At 34.1% G+C, this 22,663-nt stretch overlaps 1 protein-coding gene across 2 annotated transcripts in view; it reads left to right on the top strand.

Annotated features, from left to right (window-relative positions):
* Positions 1-10,924: 10,924 nt before the first annotated feature.
* The window catches only part of LOC145294140 (urocanate hydratase-like), an 89,729-nt gene continuing 77,990 nt past the window's right edge, over positions 10,925-22,663 (top strand). The window contains exon 1 of one of the 2 annotated variants that reach the window (XM_080141249.1): positions 10,925-11,573. In XM_080141249.1, coding sequence (XP_079997375.1) covers positions 11,445-11,573 — 129 coding nt within the window. In that variant the 5' untranslated portion in view covers positions 10,925-11,444. Of the gene's footprint in view, positions 11,574-12,986; positions 13,194-22,663 lie in introns of those variants that run through there. The other variant, XM_080141257.1, reaches the window with a different exon arrangement.

The following is a 22,663-nucleotide window of genomic DNA, read 5'->3' as shown; positions in this document are numbered from 1 at the left end:
TGATTTTGAAGTATGGGAGGGTGGAACATTTGTTGATCCTCATTCAGTCTTGCCCAGACAATGCCAGGTCTCCCTGATAGTATAATATATATATTTATATATAAAACAAGGTAGATATATAGAGAAGCCAAATTTATTATCTACTGGCAAGAACGATTGGTTGGGATTGAATAAGAATTGGAGGGAGGGGCATTATTCACCTCATGCATTACACTTGCAGGCCACAGATGAAGGAACAGACATCAGTTTTGGTCATCTAAACATGTCATTAGCTATCCTACGCAAATATTGGTCAACAAAAAAGGCATTGAATCATTAGAATCAGTCTCTGTTTAGGTTTATAAACTATGTTGATTAATAAAGTTGAATTTTGCCTAAAAATTGTTTTATTAATAAGGTCTGAGACTTAAGTGATGTGTTAAAACTCATTTAAAAAACTGTCGACGTTTGTGCTTTAGAAAAACTGATATTTAAACAAATTTCAACTAGTTAATTTTTTCATAGAATGTACACTTTTGAAATTTTTCTTCAATTCTTTCTGGTGTCACTTTATTATTGCATTTTCACCTCGAGCAAGGCAAAGTGCCACTTTGATGTAGGGATCTACTATCTGGGACATAATTTTCAGGGATACTATGTAGGGAGTTGAGCAGCAACATATCTGTTTATATTACACTTGAACTTCTGCATGTCAGTACAGTCTGGGAAGCAGGAACCCGGAAGGGAATTTTAAAGTCCAGCAGTCCTAGGGAAGAAACTGTTAGAGTAGGTTTTCTTTACATTTAGAGGTTTCTGTGTAGGGGTCAGATTTTTCTGCTTGTCAGGATTATTTATGCCGAGGAGGGATAAGGACTTGTAGTTTATCAGAGCACTTGGGGTCATTTATCGGTTAGGTTCATAAAATAACTGAAATATATAAAAAGTAAACTAGGGAGTTAGTGAAATGACCTCCATTTCCTCTCTCTCATATCTATATATATGTGTGTGTGTGGCAATGTTTGTGTGTTAAATCTTGAGTGAGTAAACCCACTATTATCATTCAAACACTACCGTAATTGAATATGTGGTTAAATGGCAGTTTTAATCATTTAGAACTGCTTTAAAGCTTCACCACTCACTTATTTTTCAAACAAATTTCAAACAATTATTACAGTTTATAGATCACCTTCTCAACTATATTGTGAAAAAAAAAATTTCATTCAATAAAACAAGTTATGAATTTACTGGTGTTCAAAATTGTAAAAAAAAAAAAAAAAGTGAGGTGGGTGACGTTTTTTTTATGACTGGTTTCCATAGCAACCTCGTCGCTTCAGTGACTACTGTTGCTACCAATTCACTGCCCTGGTAAAAAGAAATAGCAAGTGAAACAGAAAGAATGAAAGGGAAATAATTGGGGTGGTTTTATTGAAAGCAGACGAGTGGCGTACATTGTTATAACGTGTATGTTACGTTTATGGGGGCCAAAAACTAAGACTAAAATTAAACAAAGAACAAGTGAATTTACTAGAAGCCTGGAAAAATGGGTTACAATAGAAAAATGCGAGTATGAAAAGTAATATGGTTAAGCTTAAACATGGAAAAGAAAAGAACAAGATATTCTAGTAAAAATAAATTTATAACTTAAAATATTGCAACATTGAGAATTTTTTTTAAATTCAATATGTCTGTGTGTGATGTCATCAAGTTAATCAAGAACCTTGATTCCAGTAAAGCAACTGGCCCTGACGGCATTCCAATTAGTGTTGAAAAAGCTTCAACCAGAATATGTCTCATAGGATTAGAGAATCTCTCGACAAAGGCAATTTTCTAGGGCAATTGCTCTTGACATATTAAAGGCCTTCGATAAGGTATGGCATAAAGGCCTACTTCACAAGATTTCCAGCTACGGTATAACTGGAAATGTTTTCTCAATTATTAAATCATTTCCCCCTGATAGGCTCATAAGAGTAGTGGTTGATGGGCAGAAATCAGAAGCCCACAGTATTAATGCTGGTGTCCCTCAAGGGTCCATCCTGGGCCTAACTATCTTCCTGATCTACATCAATGATCTCCCAAAACGCGTACTTAAATCATTCATTGACATCTCTGCTGATGACACGACCATCTATGGCAACACAAAGGCCATAAATAACAAAGTTCTCTCTCTGATTTTGAGCGCGTGGTACAATGGGGGAAGAGGTGGCTGGTTACTTTTAATGCATCTAAAACCAAGCTTCTATCTTTACATCATCAACGCTCTGATCCTCATCTGGCATCAATTGAAATGGATGGCTCTCGTCTTGGGGAGGATCCATGCTTTGACAAGCTTCTGGGATTGACCTTTACTCCTGATCTGAAATGGAATACGTACATCAAATCTGTTGCCAAGGTCGCTGGAAAAATGGTAGGATCCTTCTACTGCTCCAGTAGATATCTCACTGCTAATGCAATTCTCTATCTATATAAAAACCAAGTACGTCCAAGGATGGAGTGTTGCTGCCATATCTGAGCAGGAGCTACTAAAAACAGTCTATCCTGCCTTGACAGACTACAAAATAGACTTCGTAGCCTAGTGGGGATGCCCTTTTCTCTTTCCTGCAAACTCTCTCCTACAGAAGAGACGTTGCGAGCCTGTCTTTGTTTTATCGTTATTTCCATGGCAAGTGCTCGTCTGAGCTCCAATCTCTAGTCCCCCCTCGCCAATCTTTCATGAAAATCACCCGTCTAGCTGAAACCACTGTTAGTAATTTTCCCCACTCTTTATCTGTGCCTAAATCCAAATGTAGATTCCATGAACAAAGCTTCTTTCTTAGAAGTGCATGCCTGTGGAACTCTGTTCCGTTTGCCTGTTTCCCACCTGACTAAAACTTGGATGTCTTCAAGTCCAACATAAACAAGTTCCTGATAAACCGCCCCCTTAAGTAAGACACTTTATCAGATCTCCATTACTAACGATTACTACGATATTGCCCCATTGATTACTGTACACACAATAACCCTTATCCCCGAGTGGCCTCTGGGCCTTGATAAGTGTTGACTTCCATGAAAAAATGTAAAAAAAAAAAAAAAAAAAAAAAAGCAATTCTTAATGCTGCAATATTTCAAGTTATAAATTTATATTTTTTTACTAGAATATCTTGTCCTTTTCTTTTCCAGTTTTAACAACTAGTCCTTTACTTTTCCATGTTTAAGCTTAACCATATTACTTTTCTTGCTCGCATTTTTCTATTGCAATATAAAGTGGTTAATTGAAAATAAAAGAAATAGAAAGTTCAGTTAGAGATCAACTTGCTGAATTCTAGGGTTTCCTAAAACTGTGGGAAATTAAAGTGACATCACATGGCTGAAATGAAGAAAAGTCTGCAATTCCTTGGAAGCAGTGAACGTTAACTGAGATGAATATCAAGGTAAATAAACCTGTCTTCTAACAGTTTCATCTTGACAGTCATTTTCAAAGTATGAAAGAACTTATTTACAGGCAATGTTCCTTTGGTCTGAAACAGAGGTCTCCAAACAGGAGGCCATATTACTGAATTTTTAGAGCTATGAGGGCCAAAATAAAATGACTTGGATGTGTTTTATACTATTTTGCTGATTAGCTTTGCTTTTTAGTGAAAACCTATTTTCACCAAAACCTATTTTCACACCTTTCCATTGCAAAAAAAAAATTCACTAATTTTGTTTACCATAAGAGCCAAATTATATTTTGGCGGGCTGGATCTGGCCTGTGAACTGTAGTTTGGAGACACCTGGTCTGGAAGAACACACAAAACCGAATAGCTAACCAGGTATAGATTATGAACTTTCATGTGTTTTGGAGATAATGATGGTAGCTTGGTTTTCTGCAGGTCTGGCGCAAGGTTGAAATGCAACAACAAAAATCAATATTAAGTTATAACTATAAGGATTAAATTCTTTTATAAAATTTAAGGATGCCATTGAAATTTTCCTTCAATCACATCTGAGGTCACTGGGAGCGATTATTGGATAGGTTCATAAAATAAATATATTAGAATGTGAAAAAAAACGAAATTCATTTTTAAAAAAAAAAATTTTTTATAATAAATTTGATTCATTAAAGCCCTTTTGTAGTGTGGCAAGGGGACGATTTTTTGTCTGTTGCATATATATCTCATTACATGTGTCTCTTTGTATCTATCTATGTAATCTAGTGTGTGCACATATATACGTGATAACGCTCATCATAGCTTTTTGTCATCTTGGTCTTCTCACTCATAGCTGCAAAAGGGAACTGCATGCACAAAAGTCAGAGGCTTTCTTTAATTAATTAATGGTAAGTTTATTCTTCTAGGTCTTGACAGTTCCACATCTTTTTTTTTTGTTGGTTAACTTAACTCTTTTTGCATTTCTTGTTCTGTCTAAAATTGGAAATCAGACTAACTTGCATGTGAGAGAAATGGTATCTTCATTTCATGTTCTCCCTCTTTTATTCTTTCCATGTTCTCTTTCACACGTACCTGAATAACCTATTCAAGTGCTATCATTGATCCCAGCTACAGAGTTTGGCATACATCAGCACTTAACCTTTTTACACAAACTAACCTTCACAACAAAATCACAATTTTCAACATGTCAGCCTAACCTGGCATAAATTACATATCACCCCCCCCCCTCTCTTCAATATTGAAAAATGTCTACATATGTTTTTACTTTTTACATAATCACTCCATAATTTCTTCACACACCCCTGGTCAAGAAAAGGTCAGAAATCCCCATTATATTGTAAAATTTTTCCATTTAATTCCTGTTGGTCAGTTACCTGCCTGACCACTCAGACAACCATAATCAACACCGCCTGCACTTTACCTAAGTAGGAATTCTGCTTTTGACTGCTATGTGGAGCGATCCATCGCCATTAACTGCAACTGGCTTAAACAGCCCATAGCTTCATGAACTCAGATTTTCAATACAAGAAACTCCCTTCTCATCGACTCTTGATTTGAAGTCAAAGATCTATAAATTATAACCACTTAAGCCCTCAATCACTTGTCTGCCGGATTTTTCTGACACTCCCCTCTCAAACCATAATTCTGGGGAACAAAACTGAAAACCCCTACTTATCTACAATTGTCAACTACCCACTTTTTTTTTTACATTTATTTCATTCATCACTTCACTTATTATCCGAGTGATTCACAACCTAATAGTAATCCTTTTGCCCTTCTGCTCCATGTCATAGGAATAATCTATGTTCTCCAAGGTGCACAGAGTGGCTCCTGATGAAAATCACAAAACAAAACAAAAAAAAATGTGAATCACTTCCAAGAATATAAAATAATTTACTGACCATAACACAACCCTTTGATTTAAATCTACCCTTGTCGCCGACCTTTGAATTTCCTGTAACTTCTTCACATCTTGCAACTACGCTTTGTTTTTAGTTTTTTATTTCTTAATAGTTATAATTTTTTAAAATTTCATCTCATACAAGCAAAAAAAAAAATATAGGAACGCCGTGACATGCACATTTTACATTTAATTATATTAATATACATCTGTTACAACAGACACATTAAACTGAAAACATCACAACAATCAACAAAATTATACTGACAAAAAAACGTCCAAAGTTCTTACGCAGTTCTCCAATCTGGACAGCACCAGCTAACCCTGCCAATAATAGCAAAACACTTCCATTTTCATGGGCTGGATTCACAGCATACAATTTCACAAACATTTTTTTTTCTTCTCATTTATAAACAAACACCAAAAATAACAAGAATTACACTTAAAGGTAATGTGAACAACAGTCTCTCTTCAAAACAAAAACAATCAGTAAAAAATTAAGATCTCATTCAAGCATTTCAGCTGTCATGCTAACAACAATTCTTTCCTAAAAAGTTAAATACAACATAAACATTTTCTTTTACAATTATAAAAAAAAAAAAAAAAAAAAATTGGGAGACCCATATGTTCAGTTAATCTTTTTTTCTTCTTTCAAAATACATTATCAGATTGAGAACCACTAACATTTATGCTGGAATAATCTTTAAAAAAAAAACAAAAAAAAAACTCATAAATTCAAGAAATATCCCACATGTTTTAATTTTATTTTTATTTCGGACTATTAGTCTCATCTTTATTAGTTGTTGTTTGTTTGTTTTTATTGGTTCACAACGTTTTATAAACAATAGAGACTAATAGTCCGAAAATAAATAAATTATAAACAATGAGACTAATAGTCCGAAATAAAAATAAAATTAACATAAAAATGCTCATCTCAAAAATAAAAAATTCCAATTAAGGAATAATATATATATATCCCACATGTTGTGTTCAAAAATCTCTTCCTTAAAAAAAAAACGTTATAAATTCAAAATATATCTCATACATGCTGGATTCGAATAAAAATTCTCTTCCTTAAGAATTACCCAAACTCAAAAAACATTCTAATGTGATGCTCAGATAATCTTCTCTTTACAAACCCATCAAAAATTCAAGAGGTCTTGCATCTTATGTTAAAAAAATCACTTTCTCCTTTTTTAAGAAAATTATCAAAATTCACAGACCGTGTAGATATTATATTCTTATAATTCTCTTCTCAAAATCAAACAATTTCAAGTGCTTCCCATATCTTCTTTTTTTTTTTTTTTTTTTTTTTTTTTTTTTTTTTTTTTCAAGAAAAAAAACACTCAAAATAAATTCTCTTTACAAAACATACGTTTTACAATAAACAATTTCTCTTTTAAAATTCATCGCACCTTACTTTTCTATATCCCCATAGTTTTTTCCTTTTCCATTCAAAAAGCATCATATAAAAAAAAAAAAAGAACGCCTGTGCGAATTTGAACAAAGTCGGAGGCATCCCACAACAGTTGTCCTGGAATAAAACAAACATTTCTACACAACAGAAAAACTTTCATTTACATTTCAGAACGTGCCCATAGTTTTTAAAGTAAGAAAATTCAATTGCTCCCTCTCTCTTCTCTTTTCACAAAGCCTTAGTTCTATATAGCCACATTAGAACTTTTCACAACAGACAAAACACAAAAATAATTGTAATTCCGTGAATATGATTTCTGCTAATAACTAAAAATATACAAGCCATTTGAGATTTAAATCATAACATTTTTTTTTTTGTTTTTCTAACATTTTATCCTAGTTTGCCCTCGAAATAACTGCTTAGTCCGTTTTTTTTTTTTGTTTTTTTTTAATTACCATAGAAGCCCTTTTTTGTTTTCTGTGTACGGCTGTATTTCTTTTTCTCTCTTTCACACTGAACGTATAAATGCATGTATATATGTATATGTATTTTTAATATACTTTTTATTTGTTTTTACGTTAGCAGTGATATGTTGCTATACAGTCATGAGTATATTTTGGTCAGTTATTAATAACTAGGGACCTCTTCAGGCGATATAGCTTATACAAAAACAAAGTTTGCAATGAGAATATCAGGTCTTCCACTTCACATGGAGTCAATATTAGAAGGTTCTGTAAAGTGTTGTTAAAAACTTTTATTATTATTAACGCAGTTATAATAAATAATTATATCTAAGCATGAAGGTTTATTAATTATATGCATTAAAAGCATTTTTATAATAATTTGGGTTAAATCTATACTCCTGCTTGCACAAAATCATAAGTCAGAGGCTTCCTTTAATTAATCAATGCTTGGTTTATTCTTTTAGGTCTTGGCCGACTTAATCATAGTGATTAGTATGTTGTTCAGTACAATAATGTAAACATATCACTTGCATCGTGATACATTTGGCAGTCGGAACACTTTGTGCCTTTTTCTTGTCTTGTTTATTGAAACTTTGACATGACAAGATGAAACTCTTTAACTCAATTTCTATAGTACATACATATAGGCCGAACAAACCTTTTATGTATCCTTGTTTTCATAACTCTTTCCAGACTATATTTTGTGTTGAAGCTGTTGAAGAAAAGTTAAATTTTTTTTTTTAGAGAAATTTGTCTTAACTGAAAACTGAACGATTCTCTTATCAAACATCCCTTACTACATAATAATAATACAATAACCTGTACAATCCTATATAGTCAAATTCACATGTTCTGTTTAAGAAAAAAAAAAAGTATTTTGTACATGGCAGTATACATCTATTATTCTATTGGTCTTGGGAGAAATGATACAGCAAAAAAAAAAAAATTGACCCATATATATATATTATTAAATTTTTTATTTTATTTTTTTTAGATTTCTTATAGGAGGCTTTGTCTTACAGTGCGTGCAAAGACCAACTCCTAGATTATTTTTAAACAAAAACCCTTCTATAAATAACACCGATATATTTATGAGTGACCTACACTGTTTGGTGTAGATTGCTGAAAATTTAGACAATGAAGAGTTAAAGTAATAATTTAAGTCAAATGTAGTGGTGGTATTAGTGGATATAAGACGACTAAATCTGTATAAATCAACTATTCTCAATTACGATTGAAGAAAAATATAACTTCTGAATCCAAAAACGTCAAGAGTGTCTCTTTCTGGAATGTGCAATGGGCATAACTCTGCCCTTCAAATCTCTTTAAGGAGAGATCACCAAGGCCAAGTATTACTTCCTTTATCATGTTCTCTGGATGAAAATCTGTTTCATATTGCAGTAAGAAAATTCCCTTTTTTCTATTAGTATTTATTTGCTTCCCCACGGAAGCAAAATGTGACACAAGGTCGTTTTTAATGTGGGGAAAATCCAGCTCTCTAAAAGAGGGTTAAAAAGGGGCATATAGAATAGAAGACAAAATGGAATGGGATAAGACAACGAAATGGTTGCATGTTTATATCACTTTGTCATTTTCGTTAGTAGCTTTGGTACAAGAGAGAAACGGGTTAGTAGGTGGAAGTGTTCTTGTGTAAAGATAGAATTAATATATTACCGGCTTGTTGAGGAGAGTACAGCTCAGTCCACACGTGTTTATAGCTAGTAGTCGCTGGGACAAAGGAAGCTAGTTAAAGGAGAAAGAAAGGGCAAAGTCTTCAGTGTGTTCACGTGTTGTTGTGGGTGTGTATGCGTGTGTCTGTGTGTTCTTTAGCATGGTAAAGAATGTTAGTTTGAGGTACCGCACGTGGAAACAAATGGAAGTTTGAAAGGAGCCATTGTTAGCTTGTAGTACTCACGTTCTGCCTGGGGGCGAATATCTGCTGCCTGGCAGGGTCAGGCTGAAAGAGGGTTGAGAGTTTCAGATTTCGCCTTTTATATACTATATATATATATAGCTGGGTTGTGATTGAACAAGCTCGGTAGAAAATGGATTTCAAATCTCGAGTTGAGAGAATTAGCTTCTGCCTGTTTGTAGTGAGTGTCGGCTGCTACAAGCACGTTGGCAGTAGCCAACAGTAATAATTGTCTCAGTATATAGGGTTTCCCCACCATTGACCAAGGACAAATTAACTGAAGTGTAGCATCAGAACAGATATTACACTTTGAGTTTGAATTATCTATTTTTTTTATTTACTCTGAAAAGTTGACAACAAAACAGTAATAAATATATAAAATTAGGCACAAAGCCACTCAAAAATTGGAGAGGGGGGTCTATGGTCATCCTCGTCCCTGTACCTTTTCTTGTCTATGCTGATCCAAGCTAAAGTTCTCATTCACCACAATGCCTCAAGCACACCGGCGTCGTCCTACCTAAGATTTCCAAATCATATTGTGTATGTGAGTGTGTATGTGTGTTATGTATAAATATGTAACAGATAGTGAAATAAATTTGTAGACATAGAACTATATAAAAAAAAAAAGCTGTTTTGTTGTATTATTTCAACGGCTTCAGGGGGGGGGGTCCAAAAAATAAAATCAAAATGTTAGTAAGACTCTCCCACCCTCTCTAGGTGGTAGAATGCCCAAAGTTTTCCGGCTTAATGTGGGCCGAAAACAAGCAGATCACTCTTCATATGGGGCTGAAATTCTAGGCAGGATCAAAGAAACTGGGGTTGGAGAGGGGATATGTGAAGTTTTTTTTTTCTTGCTCTGACATTGATATTAAAAGCCTACTTTTTTTCTTTTCTTTTTTAATTATTAAAACAAACTTAATATACTTAGTCATAGATATGCAAGCGACTACATTGAAGATTAAATAATTTGCATATTCCTTTGAAAACAGAACTTAATTATTCATTTTTATATAGTTTCTTATTAGATGATTGGTTTCATTTAATTATGCTGAATTCTATTTAAGCATAGTTTCCACATTCTGCATAATTGCATAGAATTTATGATGAAAACGTTCTAATACACGGAAATATTTATATATATATATGTGTGTGTGTGTGTGTGAAAAGTCTCTATCAAACTTCTCTGAATATTTGGTCTAGGAGTTGAAATTTGATATATAGGGTATTTGGACCTGTAGCACATTTGAAAACAAATCAGGCAGAGTAAGACGAATAAAAGAATACTCCTGTTATTTTTGCACATGCACAAAATTACATATATATAGCTCAAAGCCACCTAATTTTTAACCTTTCTCTCAGTAGCTCAGACGGTAACGATGTTCAAGAGATAAAGATTAAGGCGTGAGCATTAAACGGTTTGGTTTCGATTTTAGCGAATATTATCCAAGTCATATTTTTTTATTTATTTATTTTTTTTTTTGATAACTTTTGAAATCATTGCTATATGTTAGGTAATAATCTATAGAGAATTGGCGCAATAATAATAAATAAGAAATCTGCATGAATTAAAATATATTTATGCATATTTTAGGACCGGGCAACGCCGAGCAGCCTGTTAGTTTTCTATAAAAAAAAACTTGTGTTAGTTGTTTTTTTGTTTTGTTTTCTTTTTATCCTATTGGCTTATTCATTGAGCTCAGGTTAAATTGTTTAAATTAAGATACAGTGAATTAAAAAAATAAGTTAAATTTATTTAAAAAAAAAAAAAAAAAAAAATTAGTCTCTCTCTCTCCTGAAATAAGAAGTAAACTACTTGTGGTTATAAAGTTAAATAATTAATTTTTATACTTAGTTTAATTACTTTTAACTCTTAATAAAAAGAGAAACCTTATAAAACAAGAAAGTGGGTCAAATAATGGAGAGTAAGGCACCTTATATAAATTAGAAAGAGCGGATAAAATAACATATAGTAACAGAGAGTGAGATAGATTCATTGCACATTTTGTCTCATTAGAACAAATGCAATTATTTTTAAATATATCCCAATCATAAAACAAAACAATATTTGAGTGTGTATTTTTGTTTAGTAAGTGTAGTGGGAAACAGCCTTTAGTAAACAAATGTTAATTCTCTCAGCTTCAGTATAGCAACAGATAATTCAGAAAACAGTTAGCACTTCTGAGGTCAGAGGTCATCAAAGTATTTTAGTTGTTATCTGTTACAAAGATAAAGCAGACCCTTTAGTGTTTTGTCATTTATTTCCATAAAGTGAAGATTAGTTTGATATTCGACAAACTCCATTCTGCACGAAGATACAACGGTCCTTCAATTGAAAAAAAAAAAAAAAAAACAGGACAAGGAAATAATGGCGACCACTCTAAAGGAGATGTGTGAAGGGCTACCCTTACAAAAGTTGCCTATACTCTGGCCTCGTGACAACAGTGTACCCCACGCGCCAACACGAACACCGGACTTGAACAATGAAGAAAAAAAGGTAAGATTTAAAAATATAATTAAGACAATTCCCTCACCTCCTCCTAAAGCATCCACACTGTACAAGCGGTTTTGTTTGAGTGTTTTGTTTTACGGCATATCAATCCTTTTCAGGTTATTTAATGCCGAAGTCTGTCGCTTTGGTAAAAGTATTTATGCTTCAAGTTCTTTATATCTTCAAATATTCATGGTGTTTGGTTTGGTTGTTTTGTAGAGTAAAATCATTGCTTTTGGTTTTGCAGAATATGATTGAGTTTGTTTGGTGTATTTTAGGCCAAGCCAATATCTTCAGGCAGCCTGATCTCGTAGCACCAGATATTACTTATCGAGTGATTTATGACAAGAATTTGGTGATATTGGATTTAAAGACGACAAAGTTGTAACCAACAGGGAAGGCAGTCCTACAATAATATGATCCACAGGCGGCATGCCCTTGCAAGACGTTTTCTCTATGGAAATTCTAGCTAACCCTAGGCATTTGTAGGGAGAAAAGAAAGTTACCTTCCATTGTAATAGAAGGAAGAGTCCTTGCAGTAAGTGTCTTGCAAGGGGGAACGATTACAAATTCAAAATTACTTGTAATTGTATAAATAAAAATGAATGCCCCCACATCAAAAGTGTTTATCACCCTTTGTAATTTATCTTGCTACTATTACATTTAAAGAAAATCTAACTGAAAATATATTTTATGTAGTCATTGCTGAAAAACTTTTAAAGAAAATTACTGCAGCTATAAATGTCCCTTCAGCAACAATCATAAATATGAAACATCATTTACTCGACATTTTGGTCCATAAGCACAAATTGAAATCCTGTAGTTAAGTGGAATATATTTAAGAAAACTAGCACCTGCAAATATCTAAGCATACTGTTACTTTTGCCTAAAATATACACTAGAAATAATTAGATTTAGTGCCAGAGGTTAACTCATTAACAAAAAATCAGAAATATCAATTACTTGTTTGATCCTTCCATTTCTTGAAAGACAAAGGATACCGTCGTAGTGGCAGCTGCACATGTAATTGTGAGGCAAGGGTTGCGCAATCCTCAACCATACCTCTCCTGAATCGACAGTGGCAAGGAAAAGTTCAGGACGACTGGAAACAATGCCAAGTTAAGCGGAGAATACATACCGCACCTTGAAGTCTCAAATGGTCACCCATTTAATACTGGCCAGGTTCAATGTTGCTTAACTCCAGTGATCCAACAGGGAACCGGTGTGTCAACCTGATTATGCTGTATACAATTAATTGAAGACACAATAAAATACATACCTTGAGTGATTTATGCATAACCTCCTGAATCGTAACTCTCAATTTAACTACTCCTACTACTACTAGTAGTAATAACAGATGGCTATATGCAAATGCATGGAAAATGACGTCATCAGCAAAGAAAAAGAAAAGACTATAAAATGGACGATCGCAAGAGAGAATGTTTATTTGCTTATATATTTAACTTTGAGTTTTAAATTCTCCTTCCACATGTAACTAAAACAACGAAGTATTACTTAACAAACATCAGGCAAAATAGCGAACATAAACTTAAGTTATAACAGAAAATAACATGTAACAAGACTTATTATACACGTGTGGGTTGAATTCAATGGCTTTTCTCTGAGGTAGGTGCCTACAAACGCTGGAACAAGTGTTTTTTGTTCTTAGGTCTGCAGACTTTAAATATCTCCATATTCTTTCATCAACATTTTTTTCTTACCAAATTCTTTTCCATCCCAATCCAAAAAACGTTCCAACTATTTTCTAAAGAATATATATTTTGTCTCTGATTTGGTCACACTTCTGCTATTCAATGAAAGACATACAAAACGTACTTCATAAAAAAAAAAATATGAGTAAAATATGAGTAAGAATTAAATACATCTTCTGGCTTTGGAATGGTGACTAACGATATATATATATATATATATATATATATATATCACTGATGATTCACGAAAGGATGAAACACTATTGTCTATAGGTATTTAATAATTATTATACTAAATAATTATGTCAGCCCCTTTAAGAAACTCGTTTCTTATCGTTGAGTACTTTGCAGTTGAAATAAAGTCAGTCAATTTAACTTGCATGCACAGATCATCATACATTGATTAGATCACTCTGATAGACGTTAAAAACATTTTAAAATAAAATGTTTAAATTTCAACAATATTTCCCGCGGTTTACGGTGGCTGAATGGATTTGGTCCTTGCTAATTGAGTCAGAAGTGGCTTCGTTGTTGAGTTCGAATCTCCTGACTGGTGTTAATCGTGACATCCTACACTGATGATTCCCGAAAGGATGAAACGCTAGTGTCTGTAGGTATTTAATAATTATTATAGTAAATATATATAAGTTGTTTGGTTTAGATCGATATGCAAAGTATACAAGCTTATGTGGGAGTAAAAACTTCTCAGCCTTCCTTTATTTATTCCCAGTAAAAAAGTAAAATACTGATCATGGTTCATTATTAAAATCTATGAAATAGATTGTAAATTAAAATTTCATTTCTACCAACACAGACCAAACTTTATTGTAAATTACAGAAAAATAAACTATTAATCACAAAAGATATTCCAAAATTAAATCAGTGATAGGTTAAACCGTGAGCGATATTTTAACGAAGTTTTGTGACAATTGCTTAAGTGATGTGAACACTATGCTTACACAAAGCAGCAGTAACAAATTTGACAGAAAACATAACCGTCTTCACGCAAGTGATAAGTTCTTTGTAATGTAAAGGTAGAAACCAATTACCTTTGTTGAGAATACCTTCTAAATCAATCAATTGTCGTTAAAACATTGGTAAATAAGTAGTATTAAACCAGTTAATAGATGTTAATCTGTTGAAGATGTAGTATTAAACTTCTAAATGGTTGTTAATCCACTGATAAAGGTGTCATATTAATTTTATTACACCTGAACCAGTTGTTGAACAGCTGTAACTTTTCCTTACACCGATACACCCATATTTCACCTCTCATCTCTCCCCTTACAAAAAATAAAATAGAATACAGATAACAACCTATTTTGAATCATCAGCTTGATAGCTGTGAAAACGTGGTCTCTTGAAAAGGAAAAAAATCACATATGCTATTTTATTTTAGGATGTAGGATTACTACTACTACTACTACTACTACTATAGAATACCAATGTCTAAATCATTTGCTATTTGCTTGATTTAAATACCTGATACTGATTTAATCAAACACACGATTTTGATTGGTTCCTTATCACGCACTTTAGCCAATCAGAAACAATTTCTCTAGTTCCTAAATCCTAAATACACATTTGCATTTGTGCTTTCAAAACACAGTGAGATGGTCAAGTTGGCTAATGAATCCTCATCACTCAGAACATTACTAACATTTCTTCTTGACATAAAAATTAATGCAGCAGTAGCCTCTGACTACTGTCAGATTTGGCATATAGACTTAATTTCTTAAAATGGTGAATATCGTTGCTTATGGACTTACTTCCTGATAATACAAACTGTGTCAGTTTAACAAACTTCTTACTTCATCATACTTATGTATTCAATTAATGCAAAAGTAATATCCTTTTTTGACGTTCAATTGCATGTCAAAAAACATTTTTGCACCAACCTCATTTTCCTCATCCAGATTTAAGGTCGCATAATACTTTTTTCAGAATGCAAGTTAAAACGTCAGTAAATGTGAAGGAGTGATTATTTATTTATAAAATCTAGTGTAGTATTTTGCAATTAGTTTGAGTAAAAAACATAAAATAATAAACTGTGGCTTAAAAATAAGTATACCTATTAATAAAATAACACGGCGATGTGAGTGGATTGAGACACTGAGTGAAACTGTTTACTACCTTCTTTGTGGAACTATGTACTTGCAAGAAGCAGTTTGGTTTGGAATAAATGTAATAATAATAATAATAATAATAATAAAATGTACACATGGTTTTGTGAAATATGTTTTAGGAAGTGCTGTAAATGGTAAGTGTGAAAGCTTTGCTTAAGAAGTGTTTGATTATTTTCCTATTGATGCTCTCTAAATACAGGGGAAAAATATACTTTATTTTATTAATATAGTAAAAGATAAAAGAAGATAACATTTACTTATTGCAACTTAAACCATATTGAAAAGGGAGATAATTCGATCTGAAACGCCCTCTGGTGCATGTAAGCGTAAATGAGTGTAGAAAAGTGGAGGTAATTATTCAAACCCTGATAGGTAGTACCACTATAGGTGGTCAAAGTGAACTTTGTAGTAGTGATAATTAAGTGGCATCGTCACACTCCCCAAAGCTCCTGGATTGGTGCCTTACCATTGTATGTAGTTTTGTGGCATACATATGACGGTTGGGAAGGAGTGTGGGTAGAGTTTGACTAGTGCATAGGTTTACATTTTGTTTCAGTTTAACAAAATAAATTTGCTCAAGTGTCTATAACAGTGAGATACTGTTTGACCTTTTCAATAACTGCACAGAGGTCAATGTTCCAGAATATTCCAAAGTCATCACACGAAATAAAACTACAAACTTATCGTGTGCAAACGTAGCCAACACGACCTCTGATACATTATCTAAAAACTGGGGTCGGGAGGGTTATATAAAATTACTTGATATTTCAGTGCTTGCATTCAGAAAGATATTTAATACAAAAAAAAATACAAACAAAAAACAAAACAAAACAGAAAATGATACTAAAAGCCATTTACTTTAGATTTTTTTTTTCTGTTTTGCTAAAGAAGGGTACGAGATTGGTGTAATAAAGATTATTGCTGATTAAAAATTCGCGATTCTGGATTCAAATCTTCTCAAATCTTGTAACAACAATAAGCACCAACATTCCTTTCCTCTCACGGAGAGCAGCCCTTGTGAGGGTTACGTTTTTCTTGTATGCCAGTACACGCTTTCTCTCAGATAAGCTATGCCGGTCTTTGCCTTTAACATTGTTGATTTAGGGACTCAACAAATAAACCAACCCCACTTTTCCTTTACCAATTGTCACCAATATAGCTGTATTTCTTAGTCGCTCCTCTGTAACTTGAAACTCTCCAGCACTCCACATTTCCTACCAGATTTTTTCTGAAGTTTTGCAGCTAACACTTACGAGTTTCTGAATTCTGTGTACTGCAGCCGTCTTTTTTTTTCTTTTTTTTTTTCATTCTCTTAACTTTAAACTCATTCACGAGACTGCTGTTACCATAGACAGCTTCACTACTTCACTACACATAGTAAACCTAGCCATCTTCTTAAGCATTGTTAATCGTTCTTTTTAAATTTTTAAATTTGTGATTAGGAATTTGTAAAGAAGTAATGACCTTAACATACAGAGTATACTGTGTGCTAAAAAAGTCTATAATTTAAAACGCTCAAGCAATCCTGATTTGCCAATCTTGGTCCACCATTCATTGTGGTCTTTAATAATATGTTGGTTGTGGCTCTGGCTTTCAGACTATTGTTGAAAGTTTTATTGAAACTTCTAATAAATATTTCATTCAGATTCAGGATTTGAATTGTTGCTCCAGCAATTATAAATCAAACTTTCTCTTTGGCTTTCACTTTTTCTAATAATAGGGACTTATATTTTGCTGGTTTAAAATTGATTCTCGCCAAGGACATATTTTCCTCAAGACCCTTAAAAAAAACACTTGCCTCCCATGACTGATCTCATAACAATTGGATCATTCATATAAAGGATTATACCTGATAAACTCCTGACTTAGAAGTAAACTTTGACATTTTCCTTTGACTGTCTTTACTAACATAACCATGGCTAAGGAGAAGGCGATAACGAGATAGTGCAACTCGTAATAATACCTGTTTCCAATGCGTGCCATTCTGATTTTGATTACTCTCAATTGGAAATGATCATAGTAGCTAATTATCAGGTCACATAATTTTGGAAGCATATTACGATTTTTCAGTCTTCTTCCACAAATTTTGAGAGATAGATGCACACGTAGGCATTGTGAGGCCTAACCACAGTACCATCAAGTCACCCTTGCTTTCTTTTGCATCTCTCAGGAGTTATGTCATGACTCCAGTATGATCAAGATTGTCGGATATACCAATGACCCCCACCTTTTATATACAATAACATAAAAGTAAAATTCTCAGAATCAGGGTCAAGCCGACTCAAGGCAATATACCTTGCAAAGACAAAAAGGCTCAGTATCCTTTCAGAGTTTTATAATAACAATAATCTGCATAATGCTAAACGTCTATGATGGATTTTACTTGCTTGTCATCATGCACACTGGATGACGTATCAAAAATAAATAAATGGCGAATGAGGAGTAGTGGGAGGAGGGCAATGATGTAAATAAGTAAAAGAGATGAAAAGGAATGGAAGGATAAAGAGATGAAAGAACGGAAATAGAGAGGAGGAAGAGCAGGTAAAAACATTATTATCAAGAAAGAAATATATTTACTTGAGAATGAATGATATAATAAAGGTTTTTATGACGTCATCCACTTCCAAGTTTTGTGCTGTTAGTGATTAAACAGTGAGGCAGTACAAAAATGTAGTAATAAATTGATGAAACGATTCTTAGTAGATAATGATTTAAAATTATTTATTTAAAGCATAATGCAATGGAGGATTAAATTATGATGATAATGAATTTGGTTTATGTGGCTAGACCATAATCAGTAGTGACATTCTAGAACAAGGAAATTAGGAACTCTCGTTTCAATTATTTTGTCCTTTAGTCCTCACGTTCCATGAGCGATTTTTCTGTCAAAGGGTGAAGAATTGCTGTTTTCTGGTTCAAAGTCTATCCACCTAATGCTCATTGTTAATTTAGTTTTCTTTTACTTTATTTTTAGCTCCTTACATTAAGTGGCTCCATACCTTGTCTCAAGCGATTTTTATATAAAAAAAAAATTCCATCACAGATTATCATGTATGTGGTAAGAGCAGATAATTTCACTTCAAAATGTCTCTTGACAAGATTAAATAACTCTCATTAAATGTATAAAAAAAGTTATTTTGGAACATAGACAAGTTTTTGAGGTGGAATAAAATTCCCATCTTACTCGAGTAAAATATATCAAAGAGATAGAAATGAAAGGCGAGAAAGAGAAAGAGTAAGATAAAGGATGAAAAAAGGAAAGAAAGGAAAATAGAGACAGACAGAGAGGTTTTATTATGACATCACAAGAGAGTTTCATAAATATCTGTGCATGTTCATTTGAAAGCAGCATCAACCATAACTGCTGGTATATACAGTGAACAGTGGCACAATATCGTAGTAATCATTAGTAGTGGAAATTTGGTAAATTGGATTACTTAAGAGGACAACTCATCAAAAACTTGTTTACATTGGACTTGAAGACGACCATATTGTGGTCAGCTGGAAAGCAGTTAAACGGAAGACAATTCCATAGGCGTGCAGTTCTAAGAAAGAAGCTTTGTTCATGGAATCTACGTTTAGGTTTAGACACAGATAACGAGTGAGGGAAATTATTGATAGTATTTTCTGTTAGACGGGTGTTTCTTGTGAAAGTTTAGTGAGTGAGTGGTGGGGGACCATATATTGGAGCTCAGTTGAGCACTTGCCATGAAAATAACAATAAAGCAGAGACAAACTCGCAACATCTCTTCTTTGAGAAAGAGGTTGCAGGAAAGAGAAAAGGGCATTCCCTACGAGGTTACGAAGTATATTTTGAATTATGTCAAGACAGGATGTTGCTTCTAGCAGCACCTGCCCAGATGTGGCAACAGTATTCCATCTTTGAACGTACTTGGCTTTTATATTGCATCAGCAGTAAAATATCTACTGGACTGGTAGAATGATCCCACCAGTTTTCCAATGATCTTGGCAACGGATTTAATGTATGTGTTCCATTTCAGATCAGCAGTAAAGGTCAGACTCAGAAGCTAGTCAAAACATGGAGCCTCCCCAAGAAAAGAGCAATTCATTTTAATTGATGCCAGACGGGAATCAGAGCTTTCATGATAGAAGCTTGGTTTTAGATGCATTAAAATTAACCAGCCACCTCTTTCCCCATTGTACCACATGCTCAAGATCAGAGGAGAGAGGATCAGAGATAACTTGGTCATTTACGACTTTTGAAGTGTTGCCATAGATGATATTGTCATCAGCATACATGTCTACAAATGATCTTAGGATGTGATTTGGGAGATCACTGATGTAGATCAGGAAGAGATTTGGGCCCAGGATAAACCTCTGAGGGACATTAATACTGTGAGCTTCTGGTTTCTGCCCATCAACCACTAACTACTCTTATGAACCTACCAGAGAGAAATGATTCAATAATTGAAAAGACATTTCCAGCTATACTGTAGCTAGAGATTTACAGAGTAGACCTTTGATATGTCAAGAGCAATTACCCTAGAAAGGAAACCTCTGTGAAGAGATTTACTAATCTTATGATGTAATTATTAACTGTAGATCTAGCAGAACGGAAACCATATTGCATGTTACTGAGGAGGTTATTTTTGCTGAGGTGGTTGACTGCTTCTCAATTTAACACAGATTCTGGCAACTTACTCATGATGTACAGGAGACTTATTGGTGTGTACTGAGAGGGAAATGACCGATCACCTGAATTCTTAAATACAGGACATACTGATGAGATTTTCCAGGATGTTGGGAAGCAATTCCCTAAAAACAAGGCTTTGTAAGTATGAGAGCTAGTTCTGGTTGAAGCTTTTTCACCACTATAATTGGAATGCTGTTAAATGCTATACTGGAATCAAGGTTTTTGATGAGCTTGGCTACATCATGCACAGATATTTATATGTCGTATAGCATGTTTTCAGATACAGGAGGAAATCTGGAGGGGGGGGGGGGGCTTGATCGCATAGGATAAAATTAGCTGCAATATTCTTGGCAAAATGAAAGAAATTAAGTATTTATAAATTTCAAATCCACATAAACAGTCAGAGAGTATTCAATGACTGATGTCGGAATATTGTATTATGCTAAAGTTGTATAGTCTCACAAATTAAGAAGTAAAGAACATTCATCTACCCAGTTCATCAGTTAACTATTATATTTTTCTCTTGTTGTCTCTTTGTCTCACTGGATTCTAGGACATATATATATGACCTTGTTTGTCTGTCTGTCTGTCTGTCTGTTTGTCTGTGGAATGGTGTCTACCAAACTACTTTGTCAATTTTGGGTCTGCAGACTTGAAACTTTATATATAAGGGGATTTAGACCTGTGGAACAAATCTGATTTGTCTTTTAGCCGGTAAAAATAGCTACTAAGGAGTCAAAACTAAAAAATTGGAACTTGGCAGGTATAAGTAGACTAAACCTGTTACTTCTACACACATGCAAATATACATTTATGTGATTAAGAACGTTATTTTTTAAGTTTTTATATGCGAATAGACTTAGTTTAGATGGTAACAAATAATGCTGGAGAGTTATATGCTTAGATTTAGCTGATGGTACGCAAGTCATTTTTTTTTTTCAAAACACCATCCCCTTGACTAGAAAATTAAAACTAGAATCAGACAACCAGGCTTTTATGTGCTTCAGACTTAACACTAACATTAGCTACTTATATTTTCTCTACCGCTTTCCCTCAACCCAGCACTGTACCATAATAAATAAAGTCTCTAGATACAGCATTCTCCCTCGATACTAGTGCACAAGTACATGTATTTGGTGTCTTCAATGTCCACCATAGTAATTGGCTTCGATTCTCTACTTACATAGACACAACTGGTAGCACAACACAGCTTTTCTATATCTCATTCCCTATCACAGACAGTTATATTTCTGACACGTTTCTCAGACCAGCAAGATCAACATGCCTCACTTCTAGATCTATTTCTGACCACAGTTTCCGATGATTGTGTAACAAATGCCCACAGCCGACTCGGGAATGCTGATCACACTGTGATAATAGTAGATATCGCCCTTAATTCCCGACCCAAAACTGAAGACCCACTGCTCAAAACAACGAGGTATTATAAAAAGGCTGATTGGGAAGTCATCAGGGATCTCATCAGAGATGCCCCATGAGGAAATATCTTTTCTCTTCCCATTGAACAGTGCACAAATGAGACCACTGAATGGTTCAAAATGGCAATTGAAGCACAGGTTCCCATGTGGAAATTCTATAGCAAGCTCCACTCTCTCCAATAGTTTACTTCTACTGGCGCAGCTGCCATTGCTTAAAGATGCAGATTTAACTGACATAAGTCCAGTTCAAACAGAGAGAAGTTTATAGAGGCTAAAATTAACTGTAAGAGAGAAATAGCAACAACTAAGAGAGAATATACTGAAACCACCAGAAAACGCATTCAAGCACAGAAATTAGGAAACCGTAATTTTTGGAAAATCGACCCCAGTGTAGTAAATAATGGGCAATCAACGATTTCCCCACTATCAATCAATCATGAGGTTGTTTGCACGGCAACTGAGAAGGCTAAAATGCGTGCCAGTCGGTTAGCCTCAAACTCCATATTGAACCCAGCAAACCATTCTCTCCCTGACTTTCCTTTGCAGATAGACGCCTCACTAGATGATCTGAAAATCACCCCTTCTCAGGTGCATGGTATCATAAAAAACCTAGACACCTTTAAAGTATGTGGAACCGATTTCATCCCAGCTGTGCTATTAAAAAAATGCTCCACCGAGGTTGTTCCAGTTCTCTCCAAACTTTACAACAAATGCCTCAACGAATCTTGCTTTCTTGACTGCTGCAAAACTGCTTCCGTGGTACCAGTTTTCAAGAATTCTGTCGAAAGAACTGACCCATTAAATTACTGCTAGCTTAGCCTCCTTCCGCTTTTCACCAAAATATTTGAGTCCATAATTAATCAAGCTCTAGTCCATCACCTTAAAGCTGCTAAACTTCTGACCGACCAACAATATGGATTTAGGCAAGCCTGTTCCACAGCAGGTATCCTAACTGTAATCTCTGAATGTATATGCCATTCACTGGACAAAGTAGGGGAGAGTAGAGCGGTAGCCCTAGATATATCTAAAGCTTTTGACAGGGTATAGCATAATGGTCTTCTCAGGAAAATTAGACCATATGGTATCACTGAAAGAATACATAACGTAATTAAATCCTTCTTAGGTAAGAGAAGAATCCAGGTTGTCCTCCATGCCGTACATCTAAACA

This window comes from Euprymna scolopes, chromosome 2, assembly GCF_053919585.1.
Source record: "Euprymna scolopes isolate OS-2025 chromosome 2, ASM5391958v1, whole genome shotgun sequence".
NCBI lineage: Eukaryota > Metazoa > Mollusca > Cephalopoda > Sepiida > Sepiolidae > Euprymna > Euprymna scolopes.
This window is presented reverse-complemented; position numbering and strand designations above follow the sequence as displayed.